General features: G+C 50.1%; 1 protein-coding gene across 2 annotated transcripts in view; it reads right to left on the minus strand.

Annotated features, from left to right (window-relative positions):
* TNS1 (tensin 1) overlaps window positions 1–27,275 on the minus strand; it is a 204,111-nt gene that overhangs the window by 65,014 nt on the left and 111,822 nt on the right. For both annotated transcript variants that reach the window (XM_025404235.1, XM_025404236.1), the window contains 7 exons: window positions 25,333–25,416; window positions 20,923–21,035; window positions 20,408–20,468; window positions 20,108–20,183; window positions 19,398–19,527; window positions 16,812–16,877; window positions 15,363–15,479 (listed from right to left, as the gene is read on the minus strand). In XM_025404235.1, the coding sequence (XP_025260020.1) occupies window positions 15,363–15,479; window positions 16,812–16,877; window positions 19,398–19,527; window positions 20,108–20,183; window positions 20,408–20,468; window positions 20,923–21,035; window positions 25,333–25,416 (647 nt within the window). The remainder of the gene's footprint in view (window positions 1–15,362; window positions 15,480–16,811; window positions 16,878–19,397; window positions 19,528–20,107; window positions 20,184–20,407; window positions 20,469–20,922; window positions 21,036–25,332; window positions 25,417–27,275) is intronic.

Genomic DNA, 27,275 nt, shown 5'->3' on the forward strand with positions numbered 1-27,275 from the left:
TCTCACTGCCCCTGGAGAAGGAGAACACACATCAAAGAACACTTTGCTGCTAACAATTTTTTTAAGCAATCAAAGGCATAAGTCCCAGATAAGCAGCCAGGGCATCGACTGCCTGTAAAGATGTAAAGACTGGGCAGTCTGAAGCTCCCCACACCCATCAACAGGACACAGGGAGATAAATGGCCCAGGGGTTGAACAACTGAGGTCCAGTGTCCTGGAACCAGGAGTGTCTGAGGCAGGGCACCCAGGTCCCTGAGAGATAGTCTTGTGAGTGCAAATAATGCTTGAGCAAAGAAAGAGGGGCAGGAGAAAAGGGACTTTGGGGTGAGACTCCTGAGTCCCCTTTGCACAAGAATGAGCCAGGGCCTTGTCAGAACCCTCTAAAAGTTGCCTTGTTTTCCCATGTCCACGAGCCATGGTCACTCATCCCACCTAGACAGATGCGTGGGGTGGAAGGATTCTCCTCAACTTTCAGAAAATCTAGAATATCTAGTCCTGGCATCTGTTCCTGTTTCTCAGATCCCCCAAAGGCAAGAGAGTTCTCCTGAATGTCAGACCTCCATCCTTCCAGGAGCAGCTAAAACTCACCTCTCCAACTCTGCCCCTAGATCTCTAACTAGCCATGGTGTAATAAACAGACCTAGAGAAAACGCTGTCTGGCTGCAGCAGCAGCAGACTGGGAGCCAAGGGGCCAGAATTCTAAGGGGTGATTTTGGACAGGCCTCAGTTTACTCCACTGTGCAATGGCAGAGGGCAAGTATGGGTGATCCCTAAAGTCCTGTTTGGATCTTGATCCTCAAGGATACAACTCAGAGAAGATGCTCTACCAGGCACTGTTTGGATCCCAGAGCCTCTGAACTCGGCGGTCCTGTTTCTCCTCTCCTGCTTGGTCCTGCCCGGGTGGCTTCAGGCTCCAAACTTGTATGAGGCTATTTCTGAAGCAGCCACGGAGCCCCTGAGGCTAGGACAGAGAAGGGGACTTAGAGGAAGTCTGTAAATACACGCCAGGCTGCAGAGGTTCCCAGGGCCATGCAGGGCAATCGAAAGGCTGATTTATTTACATCAGTGAAATGCTGAAACTCAATCCCCGGAGCAAGCTGACCTGGCAGACAGCAGCAGGCAGCTCCTCACCCAGAGCAGAATTAGCTAGTCCACAGCCTCTCGGGCCTCTCTACTGGGGCTGGCAGAGGGAGGGGACAGGGAGAAGGCTGGGGCTGACCAGCTCAGCCACTGTGGCTCCAGATCCCTTGGGCTGGCCTCTCCCTTCCCCATCACTGGCCTGCACGTGTCTCCAGGACACAGGCACAGCACTGGGCAGAGCTGGACAGGCAGGCTTCCCACATTAATTCAGTTCCTATTCCCTAGGTTCTCAAACCCTGACTGCATAGGCCAGCAGGGCAGGGCTCCTCAGGACTCCTACCCTTGCAAGAAGTGATGAGAAATGTTATGCTGAGAAATGGTGGGTGTCAGAATCCAAGCTCTATCCCTACCTGGCCGTGTAAACATCAGTAAGTTACTTAACCTCTCTGTGCTTGTTTCTTCATCTGCGAAATAGGCACAAGAGAACTCAGGTCACAGGAGAGTCAGGAGGAGTACAAGAAATTATGGGTACCTAACAGTATCTCACATATGGGAGGGTGTATATTAAAGGAAGTGAGGGGGTAGATTCTCCTCCTCATCCCTAACCAAATCATTGGCTGGGAGCATCAATTAATACAATCCTTACGAAGGCCAGTCTGGCCCTGTCTATAAAAATTATTTCTTCATATATTCTTCTACCCAGCAATTCCACTTCCAGAAACGTGTCCTATAGATAGACTTACCCAAATGAAAATGGTGTATGTGCAGCACTACTCACTGCAGCATTCTTTTGGAAACAGCAAAAGATTGGAAACAACTTAAATGTTTCTATGATTTAAAGGCAGTTTTTAAAAACCTAGTTATTAAAACATAGCACACACATACAGTGGAATAGTATGCAGCTGAACAAAATGAGAAGACTCTTTACCTGCTATTATGGAAAGATCTTTACAATGTATCATTCAATAAAGAGGCTGAGGCCAAAGCCAAATCCTTACTATGGCTACAAGGCCCCAGGTGATCTACTCCCCGTTACCTTATTTCCCAACACAACCTCCATTCAGTCACGCTGTCCTCTTCCTGGCTTCCCAAACATCTCAGGCGGGCCCCTGCCTCAGGGCCTTTGCACCTGCTGTTACCTCTGCTTGGAATACTCTTCTCCAGATATTTGTCTGGCCAGCTCCTGCACTTCTTTCAAGTCTTGGCTCAAGTGTTTCCTCCTCAGAGGGCCTGGACTGACCAACTCCCCTTTTTAAAAATGTTAGCTAATTCAATGCCCACATTCCCAATCACCCTTACTCTGCTCCATTTTTCCCAGAGTATTTCTCAAGTTCTAACAGGCTCTGTCAGTTACTTATTATGGTTGTTTTTAAATGTGTTATTGTCTGCCTCCACTAGAATGGAACCACCACATGGCAGGGATCTTTGTTTCATTCATTGTTCCGTCCCCAGCATCTGGAACAGTAAGTGGCCGGCACAGAGTAAGCACTCAGTAAAGACCTGTTGGATGAAGAAGCGAATATGACTGAGAACAGCTTATGTACCAAAGAACATAGATGATGTGGGTTTTTTCCTTCTCTTCATCGTCTTCGATTGCATGGACTCAAGGTTAGGCCTATCTTCATGTCATTCCCACCCTCCTGCATGCTGATGTGTTTTCTCAAAGGGAGGAGGCCATAACCTGCAGTCTGATGGTCACTGATGACCAGTGCCAGGGAGGTAGGACCCCTGAGCAGAGGGAGTGGGTCACACCTGGGGATGGAGCCCGGTATTTAGATGATGTTGGGGAAAAGCTTCACAGACACCTAGTTCTGTATAATGGGAAGAACACTGGACTTGCAGCCAGAGGCCTCAGTTCAAAGTCCAGCTCAAGAACTGGGATGGTTGAAGGTGAACTCGGGGAAGCATTTTATAAAGTGCCACCCATGGTCAGGTGGCGGTATTAGCAAAAGTTAATGCTTAGTCATGACTTCCTGTATAATAGTTGCTGAGCTAGGCGTCCAAAGATTATTTCTGTTAATTCTCAATGCTGTAAGACAGGTACTAGCCTTCTCCCCACTTTACAGGTGAGAACACTGAGGCCCAGAAAGGCTCAATGATTTGCCCAAGGTCAACAAAAGGCAAGAGGCAGAGCTAGGGCTCAAGCCCAGACAGCCTGAGTCCCAAGACCATGCTTGCAATCACTACAGGACCTCCCAAGGATCTTCCCACCTAAAGACTATCACCTCCCAATGACGTAGGTTCCACCTCTTCCCAGCCCACTCTAAGACACTGTCCTTAATTTTAAAGGAGGCAGCCTATTACTGAAGCTATGTGAGCTCAGTGCCTTTGGTAGAATTTTAGAAGGTCTTGTGCCTGGGAGAGGGACATAGAGAAGAAAGAAGGAGATTTACAGGGGATGAATCATCCATGAGCAGCTGAGGAAGTAGAGGGAGGGTTATCAAAGGAAAAAGGACTGATCATTTGCCAGACCCCAGATCCCTTGAAACCTTTTCCCATAAACGGCCTCAGAACCATCCATCAGACAGAAAGCAGGGACTTGGAGAGTGGACCAAGAGGGAGGCGCTCTGCTGCAGGAAGATGGGGTGCCAGGTAGCAGGCAGGGGAGGCAGTGGGTAGATGCAGGCAGGCTCCAGGGAGGATACCACCTCTCCAAGGCTGATGGAGAGACTGGCCCCAAAGCCAGGCCAGGACAATGAGTGAAGAAGCTCAACTTTGCCAAAGCAAATCAACCTCTGAAAAGGCAGGGAGGAGCGCCCAAGGTCTGAATAGATCCAGCAAGGAATCATCTGGAATAATCTAGAAAGAGGACCTTCACCACAGAGGGCTAGATGCTGCTGTGAGCTGAATGGCGAGGCTGGAGGACTGGAGGCTGAAGGCAAGAAAGCCCACTGTGGGAGCCACACACCCACCAGAGCCAGGGGTGGCATCAACCCACCCCCACCTGCGTGGGACTCTGAGTGGCCTGGTGGAGTCTCCCCAGGCAGCCACATGGGGAGGAAGTGAGGAAAGGCAGCCCTCAGCCAGCCAAGTTCACCAGGGCAAGAAATGCAGGTTCTGTGGACACATCTACTGTAGGTTTGGTGTTCTTTATTTTGTAAAGGTTGCTTTAAAAAACTGAAAACGAAACAAAGGAGAAAAGAGGCCCCTGCACCCCTTCAATAGCAGACGGGGGAATGGAGCCCCAGGACTCTGATGAGAGCTTCCGGGACAGCTCAGCTCAGCTCAGCTCCTGGGAGCAGCAGGGGCCCCAGGGAACACCAGCCCCTCCCTTGGCCCCACACTGCAACTGTTCTCGCCTCCCTGGCCTCCTGCAAGGGTGTCCTGGCCCTCAGCTCACCTCCACCACCTCCAGCATCCTGCTAAGATCCCACCACCCCACCTCAGTGACCAGAGCAATTGTGTGAGGAAGCCAGTCAGATTTGATTGTTTCTCTTTCCTTTTACTTTCCAGACGTTGAGCAACGTTTTTATGCCACTTCTTAATCTGAAAAACAATTCTGCCTTCAATGCCATCTATCCTCCCAGGGGCCCTTCAAATGCAGACCCTCTGCAAAGCCAGCTCCTCTGATCACAATCATCCCCAGAAGACAGGGGACTTGCCCGAGCCCCTTACCCACAGACTGTGGGTCAGAGTGGACACAGCACCGGGCTGACACCCCCACCCCATCTCCAGACAACCCCAGGGCACAGATTTCTGTATCCCCAGAACTTGCACAGTGGCCACCACCTAGCAGAGGATCAGTTAAGTATCTGGAGAAGAAAGGAAGGAAAGGAAGAAGAGAGGGAGGAAATGATGGGTGCAAAGCGGCTTTAGGTGGGTAAGAAAAAGTATTTGATAGAAGCTTAAATTTCTTTTATTGGATATAATTCGAGTCAGTATCTTGGGGTCCTGACAGGTCCGGATGACTTGCACTTGTCTACAGGTCTGGCAGGAGAGGAAACAGGGAGGGAGACTGAGGGGAGAGAGTTCACACTCCCCCGACCCCTGCCTCGATCTGGATATTTGAGCACAAGGGAGCAGACTGTGCCCAGAGCTCCGGCTAGCTCTGAGCGTGGCTCCGGCCTTCCAGCCTGCACCCGATGGCAGAGATTACAGAGCACCAAAGGCACATTCACTCGGGAGGGTATTGGTTTACTGTGTGTTCCATGGGCAGAGGCTGCTGCCCAAGCATGCCAGCTGCCTCGCAGAGCAGGGCCAGCTAAGGGTCCAAGGGCATTGAGACAAACCCAGCGCTGCTCGACAGGGAACAGTGTAAGCAGGTGGCTGGCAGATACCGGGTCAGTGGTGTCATATTTTTACCCGCAAGGTCAGGCTTGCCTTGTATTTGAATTCTCAAGACTCTGATTGTGCCAGTGAGTCAGGAGAGGACTCTCCTCTTGGAGGAGGCAAAAGAACCAAGAATCCTCCTCAAGGAGCTGTCTCATCCAGGCCTCTGTCTTGGCCTCTATGCAGACCAGCACACACTAACATCCACACCTCTTGTCCCTCAACATCTCTACCCAAGGGGGCCAAGAGGACAAGAGGACCAATCTCCCTGCCACAGCTGATTCACCCTCTCACAGTTGGGAAGTTCTACCAGGGGGCTAACCCAAACCTCTCCTGCTAGTATCTCAGCCCTTTGTCCTGTATGATGTGATAGATCAAGGACAGAAGCTTTCAGTAGCATCTTTGAATTCCTCCCTCCCCTGCTACTGCCCCCACCACCTTGAAGTCACAGGCCAGAAGGGGCTATCCCCTCTGGAGGCCAGGTGACCATTTCCCAACAAAAATCAGTTCAGGGCTGAATCCCAGGCTCTCAGCACCCACATATAGAAACTCACCCCTGAAGTCCTCTGCTCAGATACAAGGGGCACATGTATCACTCCCCAGGAACCTTGGACTATTTCCCTGAGTTATCTGGGACCACCTGCAATCCTGTACTCTCCTCTCTTGCTGGTTTCTCCCACGTCTTACTCAAAAGTTCAGACGGCAAGAATGTCAGACCCTGAGAAAATACATCAAGGGCAAACTGTGTGGTGCACATGAGTTCCCTCCCGCAGCCCCACCCAGAGGGAGCGCTGGGACTCTGCTCCCCACTGCTGAAGTGTCTCACTCTTGAACCTGGAGGACACCTTCTCACCACTCTCCCATCTGGCCTGGGCCCCAGGAGATGAAGGGACACAGGGCTACATAGGCCCGGGACTGGCTGGAAGATAGAACTCATGGGCTTTTTTGCTGTTCTGCCATCCAGGGATCTGAAACTCGGCCTCCCTCTCTGTGTAATGGGGCAGCCTTTCCAGGCTAATCCAGGCACCTCTTCTAAAGCTGGAAAGAGATCAGGCCACACAGCCTAAAGCATTTTGGGCTACAGATGAAGATCATAAAATGACAGGTAGCAGTACAGATCCCTGACTGGTTGCAGACCCACCATGTTGGAATCCTGCCTTCACCATTTATCCAGAAGACTTCCTTGGACAAGGTCCTTAACATCGCTGTTACTTGCCTCAGTTTCCTCATCTATCAAATGGGAACACTATTTGTGACCCGATGTTAATGTGAAAGTACTTGGGTCTCAGTTGTAAAAGAGGCCTGAGGACAATGAATGATACATTTCAAAACTAAGGCAGGAGACAACCATGCAGGCCTTGCAGAAGAGATGACTAACATCAAGAAGTGAAAAGACCACTCACAGAATATATCTGCAAATATATACCTGATAAGGGACTTGTTGCCAGAATATAAAACGAATGCTTACAACTCAATAATGAAAAGACAAAACAAAAATTTAAAAAGTAAACAGAGGATGTGGATGGGCATTTTTCTAAAGAAGACCATAATGGCCAATTAACACATGAAAAGATGTTCAACATCATTAATTCTTAGGAAAATGCAAATCGAAACCACAATGCGATACCCTTTCACACCCACTAGGATGGCTAGAATCCCAAAGACAGAAAGTAAGTGTTGGTGAGGTTGAGGAGAAAGTCTCATACATTGCTGGTAGGAACGCCAAATGGTGTAGCCACTTTGGGAAACAGTCTGGCCGTTCCTCAAATGATGACACACGTGCTCCAGCAATTCCGCTCCTGGCTATCTACCCAAGAGCAATGACAACCTAAGTCCACACAAAAACTTGCACATACAAGTTGACAGCAGCATTCTTCATGCAAGCCAAAAAGTTGAAACAATGCAAATGTTCATCAATTGATGGTGATGTATGGATAAACAAAATATGGTATGGTCTACAATAGAATATTATTCAGCAACAAAAATGAATAAAGTAGTGATACATATTACAATGTGAATGCACCTTGAAAGCACTGAGACAAGACACAAAAGACCACATATTGTATCACTCCATTCACATAAAATGTCCAGAATAGACAAATCTACAGAGACACAAAGCAGATTAGGGTTGTGAGTTGGGGGCAGAAATGGGAGTGGCTGCTGCTGGTTATAAGGTTCCTTTGGGTGGGGGTGATAAAACTGTTCTAAAATGAGATTATGGTGATGGTTGTACAAGCCTAAATATACTAAAACCATTGAATTGTATACTTTAAACAGGTGAAGTTGTGGTATTAAATTATATCTACACAGCTATTAAGTTTTTAAAGAGAGTGATGGCTGAAAACAGTTTTGTGGTTCCAAACTATACCACCATACACACCACGCACAAACATATGTATCAAAGGTGTAAAAAGATCAGGAAGTGGAAGATTGTAAGAGGAATTGTGGAGAGCATGGTGTTTGGCAGCAAGTCCCACCTTGCTATGGGCGTATCCCTCATCTCAGTGAGTCTGCTCAGAGGCTCAGCAGGCACCTGAGGGTGCATGGAGGATGTGAAAGACCGGGGCCTAACTGTGCTGTGGGAACAGGGGCGGGGGCACACTGGCCACCTCAACCCAGGTCTTTGCGGGGGCCAGGAGTGCTGATGGTTTACTTTCGACCAAGGTGAGAGAGAGCCAGCTCCTGGGCTACCTGAAATGTTGTCCATGAGGGCCACCTGCAGGAGTGAGAGATTTCAGCAGGATGAGGCTGGAGGGAGAGAGGGATGACTGGGCTGAGGAAGGGGGTCCTGAGCATCTGAACAGAACCACGTTCGCCACCCAAAGAGAACAGGGAATGAAAGACTTTTGGGCAGTTGGACGGGGTCTCCCAAATACCTACAGAAGTGCCTCAGGAGAGAAGCCAGAGGGCATTCAATGCCTCCAGAATCTTCCACTGGCAAAGAACCCAAGAGATATCATTTGTGTCTCTGTCTCCACACAGAGCATGCCTGTGCAACCTCACCAGGCAAGAAAGAATGTTCTGGAATGTTCCCCCTTTCTTCTCTTCCTAACCCTAAATACGTATGTCAGGAAAACAGAAAGAAAACTTACTGAGCCTCCCCACCACCACCACCACCCCCACCCCCCAACCAACACACACACACACACACACACACACACACACAGAGCTAGCAGCCAGATAGGAGCTGCCAAGGGGGAGGAGCAAGTTCACCAGCACCAGGCATATTTATTTGTTACCAACTGAAGGACCTTGTATTACCTGAGAGTGGCTAGAAAAGGGATGGAACTTGCCCTAATGTCATCTGGGGGAAGGGGAAACAGGGTAGACTTAAAGGGCAGAAGTATACAAAACAAGTAGCATTTTAATCACATCCTTCAAGTTCCGCTTGTTCAGCCCAATAAGTACAAAACAACACCCACCTATAGGTGTTTGGGGAGGATTAACCAAGAGGACATACAGTCAGTGGTGCCCAGCACCCAGAAAGTACACAGTGCTCTTATCTCATGGTCATCGTCAGCATCAGCGTCCTCAACACTGTTAGGGTTTTGGAGCTGGAAGCCCTTTTTGAAATCCATTATCCTCAATTCACTGATAATGAAACTGAGAACCAGAGAAGGGAAGTAATTTTTCCAAGGTCACATAGCAAGTTGATGTCAGAGGCATGTCTCCTGACTCCCAAGAGTGGGGCTCCCAGCACAGAGCCAGCTATAGATGGTTCCCAGAGAGCAGAGGGACATGGTGAATGTGGGCTTTTTCTAAAGAGGAGAGGGCTAAAATCACATCTGTATCTTCTCTCCTCCAGCACTTCAATAATAATAAAAACAGACACAAATCACTGCCAGCATGGCATGCACCACTCTGCTTTTCACATTTTATGTATATTACCTCATTGTATATCAGACAATGCTATAGCGAAAGTACTGTTATTGAACCCATTTTACAATTAAGACATTTGGATCTCAGAAAGGCAAAGTTACTTGGCCAAGAAACACACCTATAAACAATAGAGCATAGAACCAGATCTTCTGATTCTGGGTCCCCTGGCCTTAATCCCTAGAATAGAGATTGGTCTGTTCAACCTAATTTCCAGCTTCTCATCTTCTATGCACAACTTCCTTGCTCCCTTTGAAGCTAGGCGTGGGTGTGTGGCTTGTTTTGGCCAGTGAAACATGAGCAGAAGGAAAGCATGTGAGTTTTAGGCAGGAGCAGTGTGCAAGTCATGGTGTCCTCTTCCCACAGCCGCAGCAGCGAAGGAAGCACCTGCAAGATGAAGCCACCCTCAGCCTAGAGTATCTGTGATGAACAGAGACCTTGCTGACCCCCAGTGGACACATAGAATGAGCAAGAAATACGCTTTTGTTGGGTGAGGCCACTGAGAAGGTGGGACCATTTGTCACTGTGGCATAATTGAGCCTCTCCTGACTGATAAAACCACTAAGCCATGCTCCTTCCTGCTCTGAGCCCATGGGTTGGGCTCAGAAGGAAGCCTGGCAGGACCTTCTTAGGTCTTCACACGTCATGAAAAGACACAATGCTTGAGCTCAAAGAAATGGAAAGAAATACTATCTACTCCAACCCTCACATTTCATAAGAAGTAAAAAGGACCTATGGAAAAGGAGTTACCAGAGACATCCAGAACCCAAATCTTCTGCCTCCCAGGCCAATGTCTATGCATGCCTGTCTATCTCTCCATGTCTCTCATCTATTTATTTCTTTCTCCTTCTTGGTCTCTGCCTGTTTGCTGTATCTCTTTCCCTCCCTCTTTCCTCTTTCAAAAAAAAAAAAAAAGTATCACAGAGTCCTTGGATAAGCCCAGCTCATAAGAAGTCATCACAGAATAGGGATTCCTGGCTCCAGGCAGAGGCTCCTCCCCAACCCAGACAAAAGCACTTGGGGAGTGGACTGGCACCCTGCAGAACTGTAAGATCTCCTCTGAGGGCTGAGAAGCTTGGGCACAAAACCAAGGCCCCCTGTCACCAGCTCCCGGTTCTGGTGGGATTATCCATGGAAACAAAGGAAGTACTGATGGTTGCCAACCAGGAGAAACCCAGAAGTGGGGTGGACACCAGCCCCTCACCCTTGTCAGCCAGGCTGGGAGTCTCGTCATTCCCCTGCGTCACCCTGTCCTTTGTCCCTGAGAAATCTACTTTCTGAGAGCACCCCTCACTTGCCCAACCCCTGTTCCTATCCTCTGTTGAGTCAAGAGAAACTCTAAACAACCGATGTCCAAGGAAGTCACGGAAAGGTGGGGATGGATGAGAAGGCAGGGAGGAACCTAGGCCTGGTCAGCCCGCAGGCTTCTCAGAGGCAGAGGGCAGCCCACATCCCTTGGTTCAGGGCTTGCTTCCGAGAAGGCTTGCCCTGGAACACTATGGAGGAATTTGGAGCCTGCTCTATACAGCAGAGGCAAAAACACAGCGCCACCCCTACCCATGGGGACCTGGAATCTGGGCACGGGGCGTCAGATCTCAGGCCAAGTTGCTAATGGGGCTTCTGGAGGCTGCAAAACTGGTGTTAGCCAGAGTACTGAGCTGGCAGGCTCCAGACCTAACTGGAGAGGGGCAGAGGCTCCTGCAAGGAGGGGACCAGACCTCTTCCCATCATCCATCCTTGACCTCCCCTTCCTCCCCACTCAGGATCAAAGGCCTGGGGCATCCAAATACATGTGACCCAGAAAACTCCTTCTGAGGTGTGAAGAGCTGCACTGTTGCCCCACTCAGATTCCTGTGTTGCAATCCTAACCCCCAGCAGCTCAGAATGCCACTGTATTTGGAGATACAGCCTTTAAAGAGGCAATTAAGGTGAAAAGAGATCATTAGTGTAAGCCCTACTCCAATACATCTGGTGTCTTTATAGGAAGAGATGAGGATAAGGATATAAGCCGAGGGAAGACGATGTGAAGATACAGGAAGAAGACAGCATCTTCAAGCCAGGGAGAGAGGTCTCAGGAGAAACCAACCCTGCTGAAACCTGGATCTCTCCGACCTGTAGCCTCCAGAACTACGAGAAAATTCATTTCTGTTGCACAAGCCCCCCGGGTCTGTGGTGCTTTGCTGTGCTGCCTGAGCAGACTAATAATACTTCAGGCATGAGAAGCAGCAGAAGGCACTGCTCTGGAAATAAAGGGTACCCAAGATGGCAGACACCCCACTCCTGGCCACTGTCCCACAACAGACAACTTTGTCCAGTTGGAGGGTCCTTATTATTGAGCTTCCATTTGATTCTTCACCCTCATCACGCCCCCCTGCTCCTGGCCCAGGAGCAGGTGAGCCCAAAGTCTCCACCACAGCCTCAGCTTGCTACAGAGAGACACAGCTGGACCCGTCCCACCATGAAACGGGCTTCCCTGTGTGGTAGTGAGTCCCTGTCATCATTAGGGCTTGCGAAGTGAGACAATGATCCTGAAGGAGCCACCTGAATGGATTAGGGGTGTGGGTTCCGGGGTGCTGGTAAGCTGAGCTCCAAGGGAGGTAGAAAGGAATTTGGATTCCAATATCAACTCCACCTCTTGTCTCATGACTCTGGACAAGATTGCTAACCTCAGCCTACTTCCAGGGTCTTCCTCCAGGAAATGGGGTTGGCACAGGCTGAGCTGAGCTAATGCCAAGGAGGGTCCATACATGGGGGTTTCCTGCCCCATTGGCAAGCCCCTTCCCTCTTGGGTTTTATGACTAGCCTGGCCACCTGAGCCTGAGAAATCAGCCTTCAGAGAACAGAAATTCAACAGAATTCGGGAGAAGGCTCTAAGTGTCACAGTAATGCTAGCTGTAAACTTGAACTTGGAGTTGGTCTGGGGGACTGCAGGCAGAGAGGAAAGGGTTAAACGCAGAGCAGTTCCTGAGATGATGGTTAAGTTAGGGGCAGCAGGAGGGCCTCCTAGGGGACGAGCTCTGAGCCCGGTGCTGGCCATGCCTCACTGCCAGGAGAGGGCAAGGTGGGGACACAGGTCACACTAGAGGATGCAGGCCAGAGATGACATCTGCTGCTGACTGCCTGGCTGGGTGCTCCCTGCCCCCGCCATCTGAGTCTCCTGGTGGGCTCCAGAGGGAATGGTCTGGCCCCTACTATCACCCTCCCGCAGTGGGCCTGAAATAGAAGAGGTAGGCAGGGGGCCACTTTCAGAAATGGCCCCTGGTCACCTTGGACACCCTTCCCTCTACCTATTTCAAGAGGCCAGCCACTCATCAGAAGCATTCCTGAGTGAGCGGCGCACACTCTTCTCTGTGGGTGGGGCAGGGGCTCAGCTGTTGCCTGCACTGAAGTCTTGCTGAACACCTGCCTCAGGGCGAGCCCAACGGCCTCCGGGGTGCCACGCTCCAGCGCACCCCCCTCGCCTAACCCTCCCTCTTTCTCACAGTCAGGATTGGGTGAACTTCTCTGTCCGTGGGTGAGAGGTAGCAGCCAGAGAGGTACTAGGCTCAGTGGGACCCAGGTTCTGCCACAAAACCAGATGCCCAGAGCTGGCCCCTAGGGACGTCAGCCAACCCAGGATAGCATGGTGGGCAGCGCAGTGGCTTGAAACCCAGATCTGCTCTTGACTGGCTTGGCAAGTGGGGCAGGTTACTTAACCCCTCTGTGCTTCAGTTTCCCCATTCAAACATAATAAGAGTCACAGAATGGCTGGGAGCATCAAATGAAACGGCAACTACCAAGTTCTTGGTGCCATGGCTGCTGCATGATAAATCCAGGCCTTTTCCCTTAGCCATGTCTTGCAGGCACCTGACACGCTGGCCACAGTTGACACAAATGTGTCAGGGACCCCCGAGGACACATGGCCTGCAGCCCCTCCTCAGGTCATGCTGCCCACAAGGGGCTCAAAATGATTTGTTGACTGAATCCCCATTTCACAGCAGGGCAAACCGAGGCCCCAAGGGGCGGTATCTTGTCAAAGGATTTGAAGCCAGGTAGTTTGGTTGCAGAGGCTGCATTCTTAACCACATGCTAAACTGCCTCTCATGAAGGCTGCTACAGGCAGGTAGAGGGGACAGAGGGCTGGTGAGGGAAGGTCCTGGCTGCCTCTTCTGCCCCCTAGCCCTTCCTTTTTTCCCTTCTAATCCATTCCCTCAGACAGAGGGATGGAACCAGCGGGATCTTTTGGCCAGCTAAAGGTCAGCTCGTCCTGCAAGGACAGAGGGGCCCTGTCTGGAGGCTGAGAAGCTGGCCCTCTGCCGAGAGGGGGAGCCGCTCTCAGCTCTGCTGTCCCTGGGCTGCCTCCCACTCTGACCGTCTGCTCTTCTTCCTTCCCCCACAGCCAACTATATCCTAAGCCCCGTCTTTCCCACATCTCCTCCTCGCCCTTAATTATTTTACCTTTTATTTGCCTGGCACTTTATAGTTTACTAAATGTTTCTACATTTATCATCGCATTGACTGTGCACCAAGGAGAGATGGAGAGACAGTAAAAATTATTTCCAATTGCCAAGTGTTCTTGTTAAAAATGCAAACATCCCCAGCACAACGACCAATTAGGCTGGCAGCCACTGAGACCTCAGAACAAATTCGCTCCAGCCTCTGCTTTCTGCTTGGCCGCTCAGCGCCAGGGGATGGAGGAGTGCTTTTCGGGAGCAGCCTGGGGGGTCGGAGGGGCCTGGTGGGGTGTCTTGGCCAATCCAAGGGTGCTGGGCCCCTGGGGGAGGAAAAGCACCCCAGGAAGGGGTTGGGAACTGAGGCAGGTGTGAGGACAGGCCATCCACTTTTCGACATTGCACAGAAAAAATGTGCTGTCAGCAAGTCCCCAAATTCTAGCCCAACCACCCTCCCTCATCCCACCTCTCTCTGAAACTTTGTGCACATTCTTGTGCCCCCAAGGTCAGAGGAGAAATCTTTATTCAAGAAAAGGCCCAAAGATTTTCAGAGAGGAGTCATCAAATCCAAAACCTTGGGGAGGGAGACGGAAGACAGCGCTGTGTAGAGGAAAGAGGGCAGGGGGAGGCCCCCAGGCCTGCCTGTCTCTAACTCAACTCTGCCATGGGCCCCAGGGGCCCCAGGATGGCACAGCCCTACCCAGGACTGGCTTCAGCTGGGAGGAGAAGCCGGACGCTGGGTGCTGGCATCCTTGAAAGGGCCATCCTGAGTCATGGGGGCAAATCAGGAGGTTCTGCCTCTGGGAGAGGTCTCAGTCACCCCACCTGAACACAGATCGGGAATGGGCTGGACTATCCCGAAGGTCCTCCCAGCTCCAACATTCTGCGGTCCTACGACCACCTCAAGAAAAGAAGCTCGTGGTCAAACCCCAGACAGGGCATCTCAAGAGTTCCTGGGCTCCGGGCATGCTCACTTTCAGAGCCCGCCCCATGTCTCCTTACACACATGCAGATAAACCACATACATAAATAGAACTCTCAAGAGATGACCTGAGTTGCAGTGGACGATTTGACATAATGTTGGGTTTGTAGCTAAATTAAACATGTATTAATTCCAATGCTGTTGCTTCTTTTCAAATTTCAGAGTATATCAGTTTGTTCCCAGCTCTCAAACGTTTTTGTTGGCTGTTGATGAAAGCTTGCAGGCCCTAGATCCTGTGTCTCTGTTCCTAGTACCCTGACCCCAGAGAACTCGGGCAGCGAGCCTGAAGAAACCCAGCAGTGGGTTTAATACACACGTGACAAATGCTGTTTCTGCAGCACAACGGGGGGTATCTCAAGCTCCACTCAAGGCCGCGTCCTCCAAGGAGTCTTCCCAGATCACTCCAGCTCTCAAAATCTCTCCCTGCCAATCCCAGAGGACTCACTGTCCATGGAACTTACTTGGCTGCAGCAATACACTTCCACAATAACCCTCTTGTGGCCATTTTGCTGCCTTCCTTGGCTCTGTCCTCATTTTTATTTAATATATTCATATATGTGCCTTATCTTCCCCCAGTGGACTGTGAACTCTCAGAGGCACCTCAGACTTCCCCTCTGCCTCCTCTCGAACCCAGATCTCTTGACAGCAGGCCAAGAGAAGCAAGGTCATGTGAGCAGAGGCTGTGCAGTTTGGATAGGGGCTGGGAGCCACTGGGTCCCACCTACCCTCCATGCCGTCATCTCGATGTCCACTGAAGTTGTCGTAGGAGTCCCAGCGGATGAGGGGGTCGGAGGTGTTATAGTCCACAGACACGCTCGGCCCATTCTCCAGGTGCTCCATGCCTAAGTGGGATGGGAAAGGCAGGGGCAGTCAGGGAGGCAGTGCAGAGAGGGAAAAGGATCAGCAGCTGGAAAAACAGAGAAAGCCCACAAGCTCCCCAAGAGATGCTCCCTGAGGGACTTCTCGTTTTCTTGAGCATGGCGGGCGGGACCAGTGGTTTAAGCTGGACTGAGAACTGGGAGTCCAGTTTCTTACATTCTTGAAAAGGCTCATGCTGGGTCATAGGGGTAAACCAGGACAGGCACTGAAGAATGAAGACCCCCTGGAAGAAAGCAGGGAGGACCCCTGGCTGGGTGTCTGCCTCTTTGTCTTCTGTGTCCCTGGGGCTTCTGAGGCAGTGCCAAGAGACCAGGAAGTCTGCCCCTGGAGTCAGACCCTGGGGGTGGGGGGCAGGCTGGTTATGAGCTGCATGGGGTCAGAGACAGCAGGGAAATCACAGCCCTGACATTGAAAGGACATAAAGCCTCCAAAGGTCATCCCGGGCATGGCCCTGCCCCCTCTTAAAATGCTCTCCACTCCAGACAGAAACCTAGGGAGCACGGCAGAATCTCCTAGCCACCCACAGAAAACCCAGCTTAGCATTAGGACAAATACCTAATGCATGCAGAGCGTAAAAGTAGATGATCGGTTGACAGGTGCAGCAAACCACCATGGCACATAGATGCCTAGGTAACAAACCTGCACATTCAGCACATGTATCCCAGAACTTAAGGTAAAATAAAAATAAATAAATAAATAAATGTTTAAAAACCCAGCTCAAAGACAGCATAGCTGCTAGTCAAGTCTGTTAGGGCGAGTTACCTTCCTGGCTTGGCAGTCCTTTCTTTAGTCTATCCAGAGTCCCTCTGCCCATAACCTAACTTCATCTCCTTTCATTCCATTCTCAAATAAGATGGTGAACAACTGGTCTCCACTTATAACCAGTCTAGAGGCTTCAAGGTTATTATTAAACTGGCCTTCAGGTTGAATCACCTCAGTTCTCATAAATACGCATCGTCTATCCAGCACCTTTGAGTGTCCCCTGCCCGCCAGCCACTCCCTCCATCTACCGTGGCCCTCAGTCTCTGAATATAACAGGCTGATGACCTAATGCGACCAGAACAGTTTATCCAACCCAATGCCTCTCTGTCTGCTTTTTTATTTTTATTATCCAGAGATTAAGTCACTGGTTCATGTTTAGCTAGGGGTCCACTCTGAAACCCAGATCCTCTACTGATGGCCTGCCTCTCAAAGATAACTTGGTCATTGTGGAACAGACCGGGGTGGAAGGGTGGTGGAGATAGGGTCAGGATAAAAGGAAGGAGTGAGAGAATGAATTCTAACTTGGGTTATACCTTGAATTTTCTCTGGCCCATAAGAAAATACAAACTCCACTTTGCCATACTCTGGAAATCGATCATCTGGAAAAAGAGAAGGAAAAACAAAAATAGGCAAAAAGTCCCAAAAAGGACTCCATAAAAAGTTTTCTTCTAGAAAAAATTAAAATACCATATATGTACATGGTTAATAATATCATAATCAACGTATATTTATACATATATACATGAAATTATATAATGGAATTAAATCTCCTGCCACTCTAGCCCCTGTCCTACTTGCCTGAGGTAATGAGGTAACTGACTGTATTTCTATTTCTTTTCTACTAGCAATTTACCTCTAAGACTCTATCTAATAGCCACTATTTTTATGCCACTATTTCCAGATACCTATTTTATTTTATTTTATTTTAAGATGGAGTCTCATTCTGTCACCCAGGTTGGAATGCATATTTATATTTTTGAGACAGAATCTTGCTCTGTCACCCTAGATGGAGTACAGTGGTGCGATCACAGCTCACTGCAGCCTCAATCTCTCAAGCCAAAGTGATCCTCCTATCTCTGCCTCCAGAGTAACTGGGACTACAGGTGCAAGCCACCACACCCAGCTCATTTTTGTATTTTTTGTAGAGACAGAGTTTTGCTGTGTTTCTGAGTCTACAGGTGTGAACCACCATACCCAGCCAGACATGAATTTTAAATAACTTCTGTGGATTGAGCACTATGAATATGAATAATTTGGTTCACTTACACTACTACCTCCACTTCCTCTCTTCTTAAATCTGATTATTGTTTTTATTTATTCTATTGATTGTCTTTGAAACTTTAAATAAGATAGTTAAGCCTCTATTTCTTTTTCTCTTTTTAGAGACCAGGTCTCACTCTGTTGCCCAGGCCAAAGTGCAGTGGTGCAATCATAGCTCACCGCAGCCTTGCACTCTTGGGCTCAAGTAATACTCCTGCCTCAGCCCCTGGAATAGCTGTGATGACAGGCACACGCCACCATGCCCAGCTAGTTTTTTTTTTTTTTTTTTTGTAAAGACAGAGGTCTCACTATATTTACCAGGCTAGTCTTAAACTCCTGGCCTCAAGCAATGCTCCCGCCTTGGCCTCTCAAAGTGCTGGGATTACAGGCATGAGCCACCGTGCCTGGCCATGCCTCTATTTATTGATCTGTCAATTTTCGATGGTATTTCCTGACTCCCACTATGTAAGAGAAGGAAATCTGTGACCCTCCCTTCTCTCAACTTCTGCCCAACCCCTTATTTATTTTATCAGCTATTCCTTTATTTTTCCTTGTTAAGACTGCCATCATTTACATTCTATACTGTAATTATGATGGCATCTTCTGGCTCCAGTGCAAGGAGAGCTCATTAAAGAAACACCCTTCTACATGAGCCAGGCTACACTAAGGAGATCTGGACCCTCCTCCAAACCCCAGTTCCAGTCTTTCACTGCCTGAGCCCAGTCTGGACACAGATCACTGCCCACTGCTTGTAGGAAAATAAGTTACAGCAAGGATGGCATCTGCTCCATGGGACACCTATCATGCCTGTGCATGTCTCCATCACTGCAGGCATCACTTCGTAGTATCATGTTTGTGTGTCTCTCACTGAGGAAACTGTGAACTCCCTGAGGGTAGTGTCTGACTTCTTTCTGTTCATATCTATAGGGTCTAGCACATGCCCGACACATATAGACACACAAGTGATGCTTGGTGGATGGATGGATGGATGGGCAGATGGATAGGTGGACAGATGAATGAATATGTGGATGGATGGATAGATGAATGAAGGGATGGATTAATGGATGGATGAATGGGTGGGTGGGTAGATGGATGGGTGGGTGGATGGATGGATGGACGGACGGACAGATGGAAGGACGGATGTATGGATGGATGGATAGATGGATGGATGTGTGTAAAGATGAATTGGTGGATGGAAAGAGAGATGGGTAAATAAATGTGCATTTATATGTCCCAGGCATGAATGTGATATAGATAAAACTTCCAATGAATAAAAGAAAGAAGCAAAAGCAAACACCAAACCTTTCCGAACCACCTCTTCTTCTCTCAGAAAATGGTTCCCCCTTGCGGCGGCCACACCCCTCCACTATTGCTCTTCTGCCCTACAGGGTAATTATCCCCTGCTGGTCTGCCTGCCAACTCAACAAGATTTTTGAACTCCACCAAGGCAGAGACCATGTCAGGTTTCACTTTGAATCCCCAGCACTTGGTACAGATCCTAACACAAAGCAGATGCCCAATGAATGTTGAAAAGAAATGATTATCAATAGGACACATGTGACAAACTGGGAGGACAAGATGAAGGAGAGACAGGGAAAGTAATAGAAGGCTGCAAGATATAAAACAGCCCAAGGACTGGGAGGAATTTACCTCCACTTCTACTAACAACTGGAATTCCCAGACCATCCCGATCTCAACTCTCTCCCAAGTCTCTCTCAACTCTCTCCCATCATCATCCTGAGATTAGACAGACCACATGGCCCAGAAAAGATGGTCCCCATACCCACCATATCCTCTCAAACTGAGCTCCTCTCCCTGCCACAGGGGTGCCCACCCCCAGCTCCACTCAAGGAGCGCACCTTTGAAAGCATCATCAAGGTCCTCCTTCCCAAAGACAACCCCCAGGTCATGGATGGCACAGGTGTGGAACTGCACACGGAAGATGACGTCTCGGGCTGGGCTTCGGAACTTCTTGTGGTAGCACTTCAGCTGGGTGGGAAGATGGGCAGAACCAGTCAGGGGTCTGAGGCTCGGAGGTCAGGTCCCAGGGAGCCTCCTTATCAGCTCCACTGACTAAGCCCCCAAGGCTCACCCCAAACCCAATGAGGGAGAGCTCATCAACACCAAACAGGATCTCAGAGTTCTGTGGGGAAACTTCTAGAACAGCAAAGAATTGGAGATCAGCCTTGGCCTCTGGGGACAAAAATGTCCTCCCAAGAAGTTTCTGCATACAAGTCAGAGTGCAAAAAGTAAGATGGATTTAAATGGTAGCAGGAAGGACTAAAGCTAGATTTCACAGAGTCCTTGTCACCAATAAGAAGCCAGAAGGTAACAGCTCACACTGAGTGGTATTTCCCTGGAGATACTCCAGAACAACAGCTAAGCCCAGGGTGAGAGACACGGACTGTGTGAGACTGGAAGGTCTTCCAAGAGCCCTGAGAGCCTATGGTTCCAAGCCCGGCAGCCCAGGAGGAGTAGCTGTCTTGTCCCGAGAGGCAGGAAGGGAGTAAGAAAAGAAGAGAGAGAAAATAAACAAGGATGGGACTTGAGACAGAGGAACAGCACTCACCAAGATGTCTCCCTTCAAGAGCAGTCCTGGCTCGATGGTGATGCAGACGCTAGTCTGGCTGTCTCCTGGGATGTTGCTAAGGGAGAGAGGTGGACAGAAACCGAGAAGGCTGCTGGAGGGGAGATGAGGGAGGGGCGTTTTCTCCCTGCTGCCCCTATGCCACAGAGTTAGTGGGAAATCTCTCTGACTCTGTCCTTTCAGTCCTCTTGAGAACACTCTCTCCTCTCCCCACCCTTCTGACCTGGTCCTTAGCCCTGGGCCTTGGGCATCCCTGGCCTCTCATGCCCATGTAATACTTACTAGATGCCAGACGTGTACACAGGTTGCATGGCCTGGTAGATGCGGAGAAATGGCCGACATCCTGTAAAAGTGGGGTGGGTGTTAGCTAAGACAACAGAAACTGGCAGGTGGGAGGGGCAGAGGAGACAGTGAAGGGAGAAAGAGAGAAAGGAAAGAAGGAACGGGGAAGTCGAGGTAGGAAGGGGAAGGAGGAAAAGAGGAAAGAGAAAAAGAGGAAGCAGAAAGGGGAAGAAATGCCAACTTTTCACTTGTAAAGCAAACTAAATTTATAAAAACATTGCCCATCCAACATCATTGGCCAGCAGGCGCTGCAAATATCAAACCCATTTTGAAAATGAATAGATTGGGGCTTAGAAAAGTTCAGGAAGCAATGCACTTGAGAGTCCAGTGGAAGTCTTATGACCCTGTAGCTCTTATGTTGTCTGTTACTACCCAAGGTTGCCTCTTAGAGGAGAAGATGGAAGATGAAAGGAAGGAGTTGGTAAGGGGGAGGCTGGAGGGCTCAAGGCAGGTACCTCCTTTAGACTCAAAGTTGGGAATGCCGTGCATGATCACGTGGTGCAGAAACAAGGGCTTGTTGTTCATTTTGATGGAGCCAGAGAGCAGGCCGCTGAAGTAATGCACATACCTGCAGTGGTGGAAGAAGCAGCTTCAGGGAGAGAGGTCTGTGCTGGTGCAGTAATCACTGTTCTGTCTTTTCTAAGAACATTGCCCTAGATCGCTTACCTACTCTACCCTCTCCCCAACCAACATGGTCCCCCTCCCCAACCAGGCCTCCCTCCCAGACATTCCTGCCTGCTACCGGGAGCCCCAGGTAGGAAGAGTGAGCAGGTATACCAGACCTAGAGCTGGGTCAAGCCAAGCATCCCACTTGGAGTTCGCCACCGCCCTCTGGTGGTCAACATGAATATCTCTTTCCTGCTTCACTCCCAGCCCAAGAATCTCCTGCTGTACCAAAATTTCCACCCCACATACCTGACAGGCAACGTTTAGCTGCACAAGGCAGGCCCAACCACCAAACAGCTCTGACACCCTCACACCCCTACACAAAGCTCAAATCAAGCTTGCGCTCATACTCACAGCCCCAGTTCTGCCCACAGATCCAGTAGCCACAAGGGACAGTCTAGCAAATAGTGAGCAAGACTTTAATAGATGTAGTTCTTCACTTTCTCTACATCACACTAAAGTGCATGAAGTCCCTCTCTCTGTATCCTTGAGTTTACTTGATATTCGAGGTAACTAGCTTCTAATAAGTATTACTAACTCTAGGGTCAACATCCCCCAATATTTTGTTGTTGTTGTTTTTGAGATGGACTTTCACTCTTGTTGCCCAGGCTAGAGTGCAATGGTGCAATCTCGGCTCACCACCACCTCTGCCTCCCGGGTTCAAGCAATTCTCCTGCCTCAGCCTCCCAAGTAGCTGGGATTACAGGCATGCGCCAACATGCCCAGCTAATTTTGTATTTTTAGTAGATACGGGGTTTCTCCATGTTGGTCAGGCTGGTCTCGAACTCCCAACCTCAGGTGATCAGCCTGCCTCGGCCTCCCAAAGTGCTGGGATTACAGGCATGAGCCACCGTGCCTGGCCAGCATCCCCCAATTCTTTAACAAAGATCTGTTGGAAGAATGGAAGGACTAACCCATACCTTCTCCTTCTAGACAGAGAGGATAAATAAGGTCCAGGAGGGGTCACTGGACTCCAGAGACACACAGCAAGAAAACACAAAGCTGGGAGTGGATGGGGAGAGCAGGAAAGAAGTCTGGACCCCAACGCATCTGCCCAATAAACTAGAGATCAGTCCTTCTGCGTCCATTAGTCAGCATTTTCCCTTTTCTTATTGGCCAGGGAATGCCAAGCTGAGTCAGTTAGACCAATCAGAATGTATGCCAAGGCTCTGCAGGAGCCAATAGTAGGTCTCTGAGGAGGGTGGAACTAGAGCCCACATAACCATGATAAGATCCCCTCCTGTCTCTTGGCTCCTTGGCCCACCTCCAGGCCTGTGTGCCTCTGTCCCTGGGCTTGGGTGGGGCCTCCTCGGACTACTCAAGTAAGATAATCTGATGGGCAGTACCCGCTCCTATTCAGACCCCTGCCCCATTACTCAAGCCGGAAACCTGGAATAGCAGTTCCTATCAGATCTCTGGATCACGCCAACAGGATGTGTCTGTGTTCGGGGGACAATGAGTCCGGGGGCGGGTGACAATGAATGAGAGAGCTACAGGCAAAGCCCCTCCCTCTCTCTTTCCCTGCCTTCCTCTCCTCCATCTGCTCCACTCCCTGCAAGTGACATTGACAAGAAGGCAGGAGGGTGGCAACAAATGCATAGTAAACCCACAGTTGCACTTCCACATCTGGGCTCAGAGAGGCGACCCACCCACAAACAGAGGCAGTGTCAGATAGGAGCCAGGCAGACACGCCCCAACGGCACGCTGTGCAAGCGCATTTTGAACACCAGGTGATACGGTTTGGCAGCATCCTCACCCAAATATCATCTTGTTGTAGTTCCCATAGTTCCCTCGTGTTGTGGGAGGGACCCAGTGAGAGATAATTGAATCATGGGAGTGGTTTCCCCCATACTGTTCTCAGGGTAGTGAATAATTCTCACAAGATCTGATGGTTTTATAAGGGGAAACCCCTTTCCCTTGGCTCGCTCTCTTCTCTTGTCTGCCACCATGTGAGATTTGCCTTTCACCTTCCGCCATGATTGTGAGACCTCCCCAGCCACGTAGAACTGTGAGTTCATTAAACCTCTTTCTTTTGTAATTTGCCCAGTTTTGGATATGTCTTTATCAACAGCGTGAAAATGGACTAATACACCAGGGAATCCCTAAATAATCCTATTCCTGAGAGGTGACACTGATCCCTGGTCTTCAGACCTTCACTGCTCAGACTCAGAGATGTGATTCTCTGCTCATTCTCTCCAAGTCACACTGTGCCATCGGAACAGCATGCTTCTCTCTTAGTATCCTTATCCTTCAAGGTCAAAGGTCAAACTGTGATTACGGTCAGCAGACACACATGGCAAGCCAGAGACTGAGAAGGCAGTATTTGACCAATCGTTCTTCTTCCCTGAGAAGACTCTCATTGATCCACAGCTGCTGTGTCTGGGGGCCTAGCCAGAATTTTCTGCACATAAAGACATCCCATTTCTGGTTGCTGACTCTGAGGCTGGCTATCAACTGTTTTGTGCCCACTATAAGGTGCTGGGTTGCCTGAGGACTCACTCACTTCTTGGGCTTCCAATTACATTGGTGGGAATAGCCCCCAGCTGGGACAGCAAAGTTCTAGCCAGCCAAGCAAGGCAGGGTGATGGGGCATGTATTGAGACTCTCAGCATGGTGAGGCTAAAGAGCTCCAGGACTCACAGCTCTAGGCCCTTGTTGGCCCAGTCAATGTGCGCAGGGACTAAAAAGGCAAATGGGATGCTTTGGCCTGCAGGCCCTTCTAGTCAGTGCTATTCCTCTGTCTGGATCCTTTACCCTGGGCACATTCACTTGGAGGCTTCCTTCTCCCCACCCACATCTCATGTTACACGTCACCTTCTCGGAAGGCCCTTCCATGTGAATCAGCCCTCTTGCCAGCCCCATCACTCTCTAGCCATCATAGTTTGCTTTTTCTTTGCAGCTCTCATGACTATCTGAATTGTTTCCTTATATGTGTATCATCCACTAGAAGCTGAGCTCCCTAAGCCCTTGCCTGGCAGATTCCGCACCATGTCACCAGTGTGCAGAACGGTGCTGACATCACAGCAGGTGGCAGGCCCACAACTCCCAGCAGCAAACGGAACTGGGCCTGTGTCCCACCATCCAGGTCTCCAGCTTGGGCTTGGGTTTCCCACCACCCTGGCTGCAGCCTCCCCCAGACACGACCACCTGCCCCGGATGCTGCCTATGCCTTCCTGTGGATGACATGTCATTGAGCAACACGTCACCCACGGAACAGGATCCCTCAGGACAGTGGGTCACACAACCGGGGGGCACTGCCCTGGCCCAGGCATTACTAGGCTTTCATGTACTTTCCAGTTCTGCCACTACTCGCTATAGACCCTGGCCATGTCCCCTCCCTTGGCTCAGCTTCTAATCTGCAAAATGGGATGCCTAGGTCGTCACATGACAGCTTACCACGATTCCAGTTTAGGCTCAAATTCACCTGCTCCAAGAGGTATTCCCTGACCATCCCCCTTAAAAGAGCCCTGTTCCCCTCCTATCAGTTCTCGTGTCTGCAGTGCCCTCTTTCCTTCCTAGCCTCGTTGCTGTCTGACATTGTCTTGTTTGTACGGTTGTTCGTTTCATGTCCATCTCTCTCATTGGGTATCAGTTCACCAAGGGAAAGGACTTTTTCCTATTTGCCTGGATATCTCAGTGCTTGGAGCCATAGTAGATGATTTAAAGTTTGCTGAATTAATAAATCCATCCCTGCCCTGTTTCCTGCCTGGGCTATTGTGAGACTCCAATGAGACCATACGGTTGAAAGCTCTCAGTAAAACTGTCTAAACTCTCCCAACAGAAGGTGACCCTTATCATGAGTCTCTGACCTCCCACAGCAGGGGGCAGTGACGCAGTCTCCTGTAGACTCATCCAAGCACTGAAGCAATCCTGCCTCCAGGGCCAAGAACAGCACACGCCTTCCTATGCCAGCGCCTTTTTATCCCCAGACTCCTGCTTGCCCACGAAGGTTGCACTGCTCTCTAGCACAGGCCTCAGAGTCAAGTGCTGTGCCAACCTGCGGGCACACACCACAGGCTGGCTCCCGGGCTCTTCTGTGTGCCTGAGCTCATACCACTGCAGGCTGGCATCTGAAAACATGTGCCTGGTACACCCTCACCTAGGCACAGCTATCCCATCCCTGTGAGTACACAAGTCTTGTCCCCACATACAGTGAGTGCACACATACATGCATGGGGCTGAGAGCCCCAGAGACCCACCTTCTTTGGGATGGCTGGCCAATGGGCACAATCTTATCCTCATAGAACCGCTTCATTGCAAACCGGTCCAGAGCCTGGTCCGCACTGCAGGGAGAGACAGGTGGTCAAAAGAGGCAACTCCTGCATCCAAGAGCCCCTTGTTTTCCCCACCCCTGCTCCCTCAGACCTGCAGAGCCCTCTGGCCAGCCCTTGTCCTGGAGGGAAAACAAGCCTCTTCCCCCTGCCATCCTGTGCTGAGAAGCTTTCTGGGAAAGAGTGCTTCAGCATCTCTCCAGCTGTGTGGGGTAGCACTCAGCCCAGGCTTTAAAGCTCAGCAGCCTGGGAGCCCAGCTCAGGTCTACACTTATGAGCCCCATGTCCTGGTACAAGTTCATGAATCTCTCTGAACTTCATTCAGAGGAGAACTTCACTCTCCTCACCCATCAAATGAGGGTGATAATTGCCCCTTCCTCAAAGGTGACTATGGAGATGAAGCGAGGGAACATCCATAAAGAGCTTGACACACAATAGGGGTACAGGAGTACAGTAGGGGTGTAGCCTCATCTTTGCTCATCATTAAGCAAAGATGAGACTGGCTTGGGTTGCTCAAAGTCCTAACGCTACAGCCTCCTGGCAGGCCCTCCACAGAAGATTCTACCTGTCCTCACAGGGTGCTCAGAGAAATCACTTTGAAATGAAAAGATCACGAAGCTCCAGTGACTTCCCATCACTCTTAGAGCAAACTCCAAAGTCCTCAGTGAGGCCACGAGGCCCCATGTCTCTGCCACCTCCTAGCTTACCCTCCTCTTCCTCTTCCCTCACTTGCTCAGCTTCAAACACCCCAGCCCCTCACATTCCCGTCCTTCCTCTTCTTTCAGTGTGCAGGGCTCATCCCGCAGGCCTGATACGGCTCAGCCCTTCCCATCCTGGTCACTCAGGTCTCTGCTTCAGTGTCGCCTCATCAAGAAGCCTCTTCTGACCATGTACCCGCCTCTCCACTGCCCTTCTCGAGTCCCTTTACTCTTTAATGATAATTAGCACCTGCTATTACTAATGTATTTGTTTGCGTGTTTAATGCCCATGAAGGCAGTGACCTGGCTTTGCCCTCTGCTGCATTCTCAGCACCTAGAACAGAGCCTGGCACATTGGCTGTCCAATATTTATTTATTTTTTTCTTTTTTAGACAGAGTCTCCCTCTGTCACCCAGGTTGGAGTGCAGCGGTGCCATCTCGGCTCACTGCAACCTCCGCCTCCCAGATTCAAGGGATTCTCCTGCCTCAGCCTCCTGAGTAGCTGGGATTACAGGCACCTGCCCCATCATACCCAGCTAATTTTTGTATTTTAGTAGAGACAGAGTTTCACCATGTTGGCCAGGCTGGTCTCGAACTTCTGACCTCAAGTAATCCACCTGCCTTGACCTCCCCAAGTGCTGGCATTACAGGTGTGAGCCACTGCGCCTAGCCATATTCCTTGTTGAATGGATAACAAAATGAATGGGTGAATCCCTCTGCCTCCCTGAAGAGTGGGATAGGAAAGGGAGTCAGTGACTGGATGTTCTTTTTTTTTTTTTTTTTTTTTTTTGAGACGGAGTCTCGCTCTGTCGCCCAGGCTGGAGTGCAGTGGCCGGATCTCAGCTCACTGCAAGCTCCGCCTCCTGGGTTCACGCCATTCTCCGGCCTCAGCCTCCCGAGTAGCTGGGACTACAGGCGCCCGCCACCTCGCCCGGCTAGTTTTTTGTATTTCTTAATAGAGACGGGGTTTCACCGTGTTAGCCAGGATGGTCTCGATCTCCTGACCTCGTGATCCGCCCGTCTCGGCCTCCCAAAGTGCTGGGATTACAGGCTTGAGCCACCGCGCCCGGCCCTGGATGTTCTTTATTCTTGTTCCAAACCCCTAGGTAGGAAGAGGCCCCCTGCTGTCCAGAGGCAGAGGAATGCATGAGACAACTTCTATATTCTATATTC

This window comes from Theropithecus gelada, chromosome 12 (assembly GCF_003255815.1).
Source record: "Theropithecus gelada isolate Dixy chromosome 12, Tgel_1.0, whole genome shotgun sequence".
NCBI classification, from domain to species: domain Eukaryota; kingdom Metazoa; phylum Chordata; class Mammalia; order Primates; family Cercopithecidae; genus Theropithecus; species Theropithecus gelada.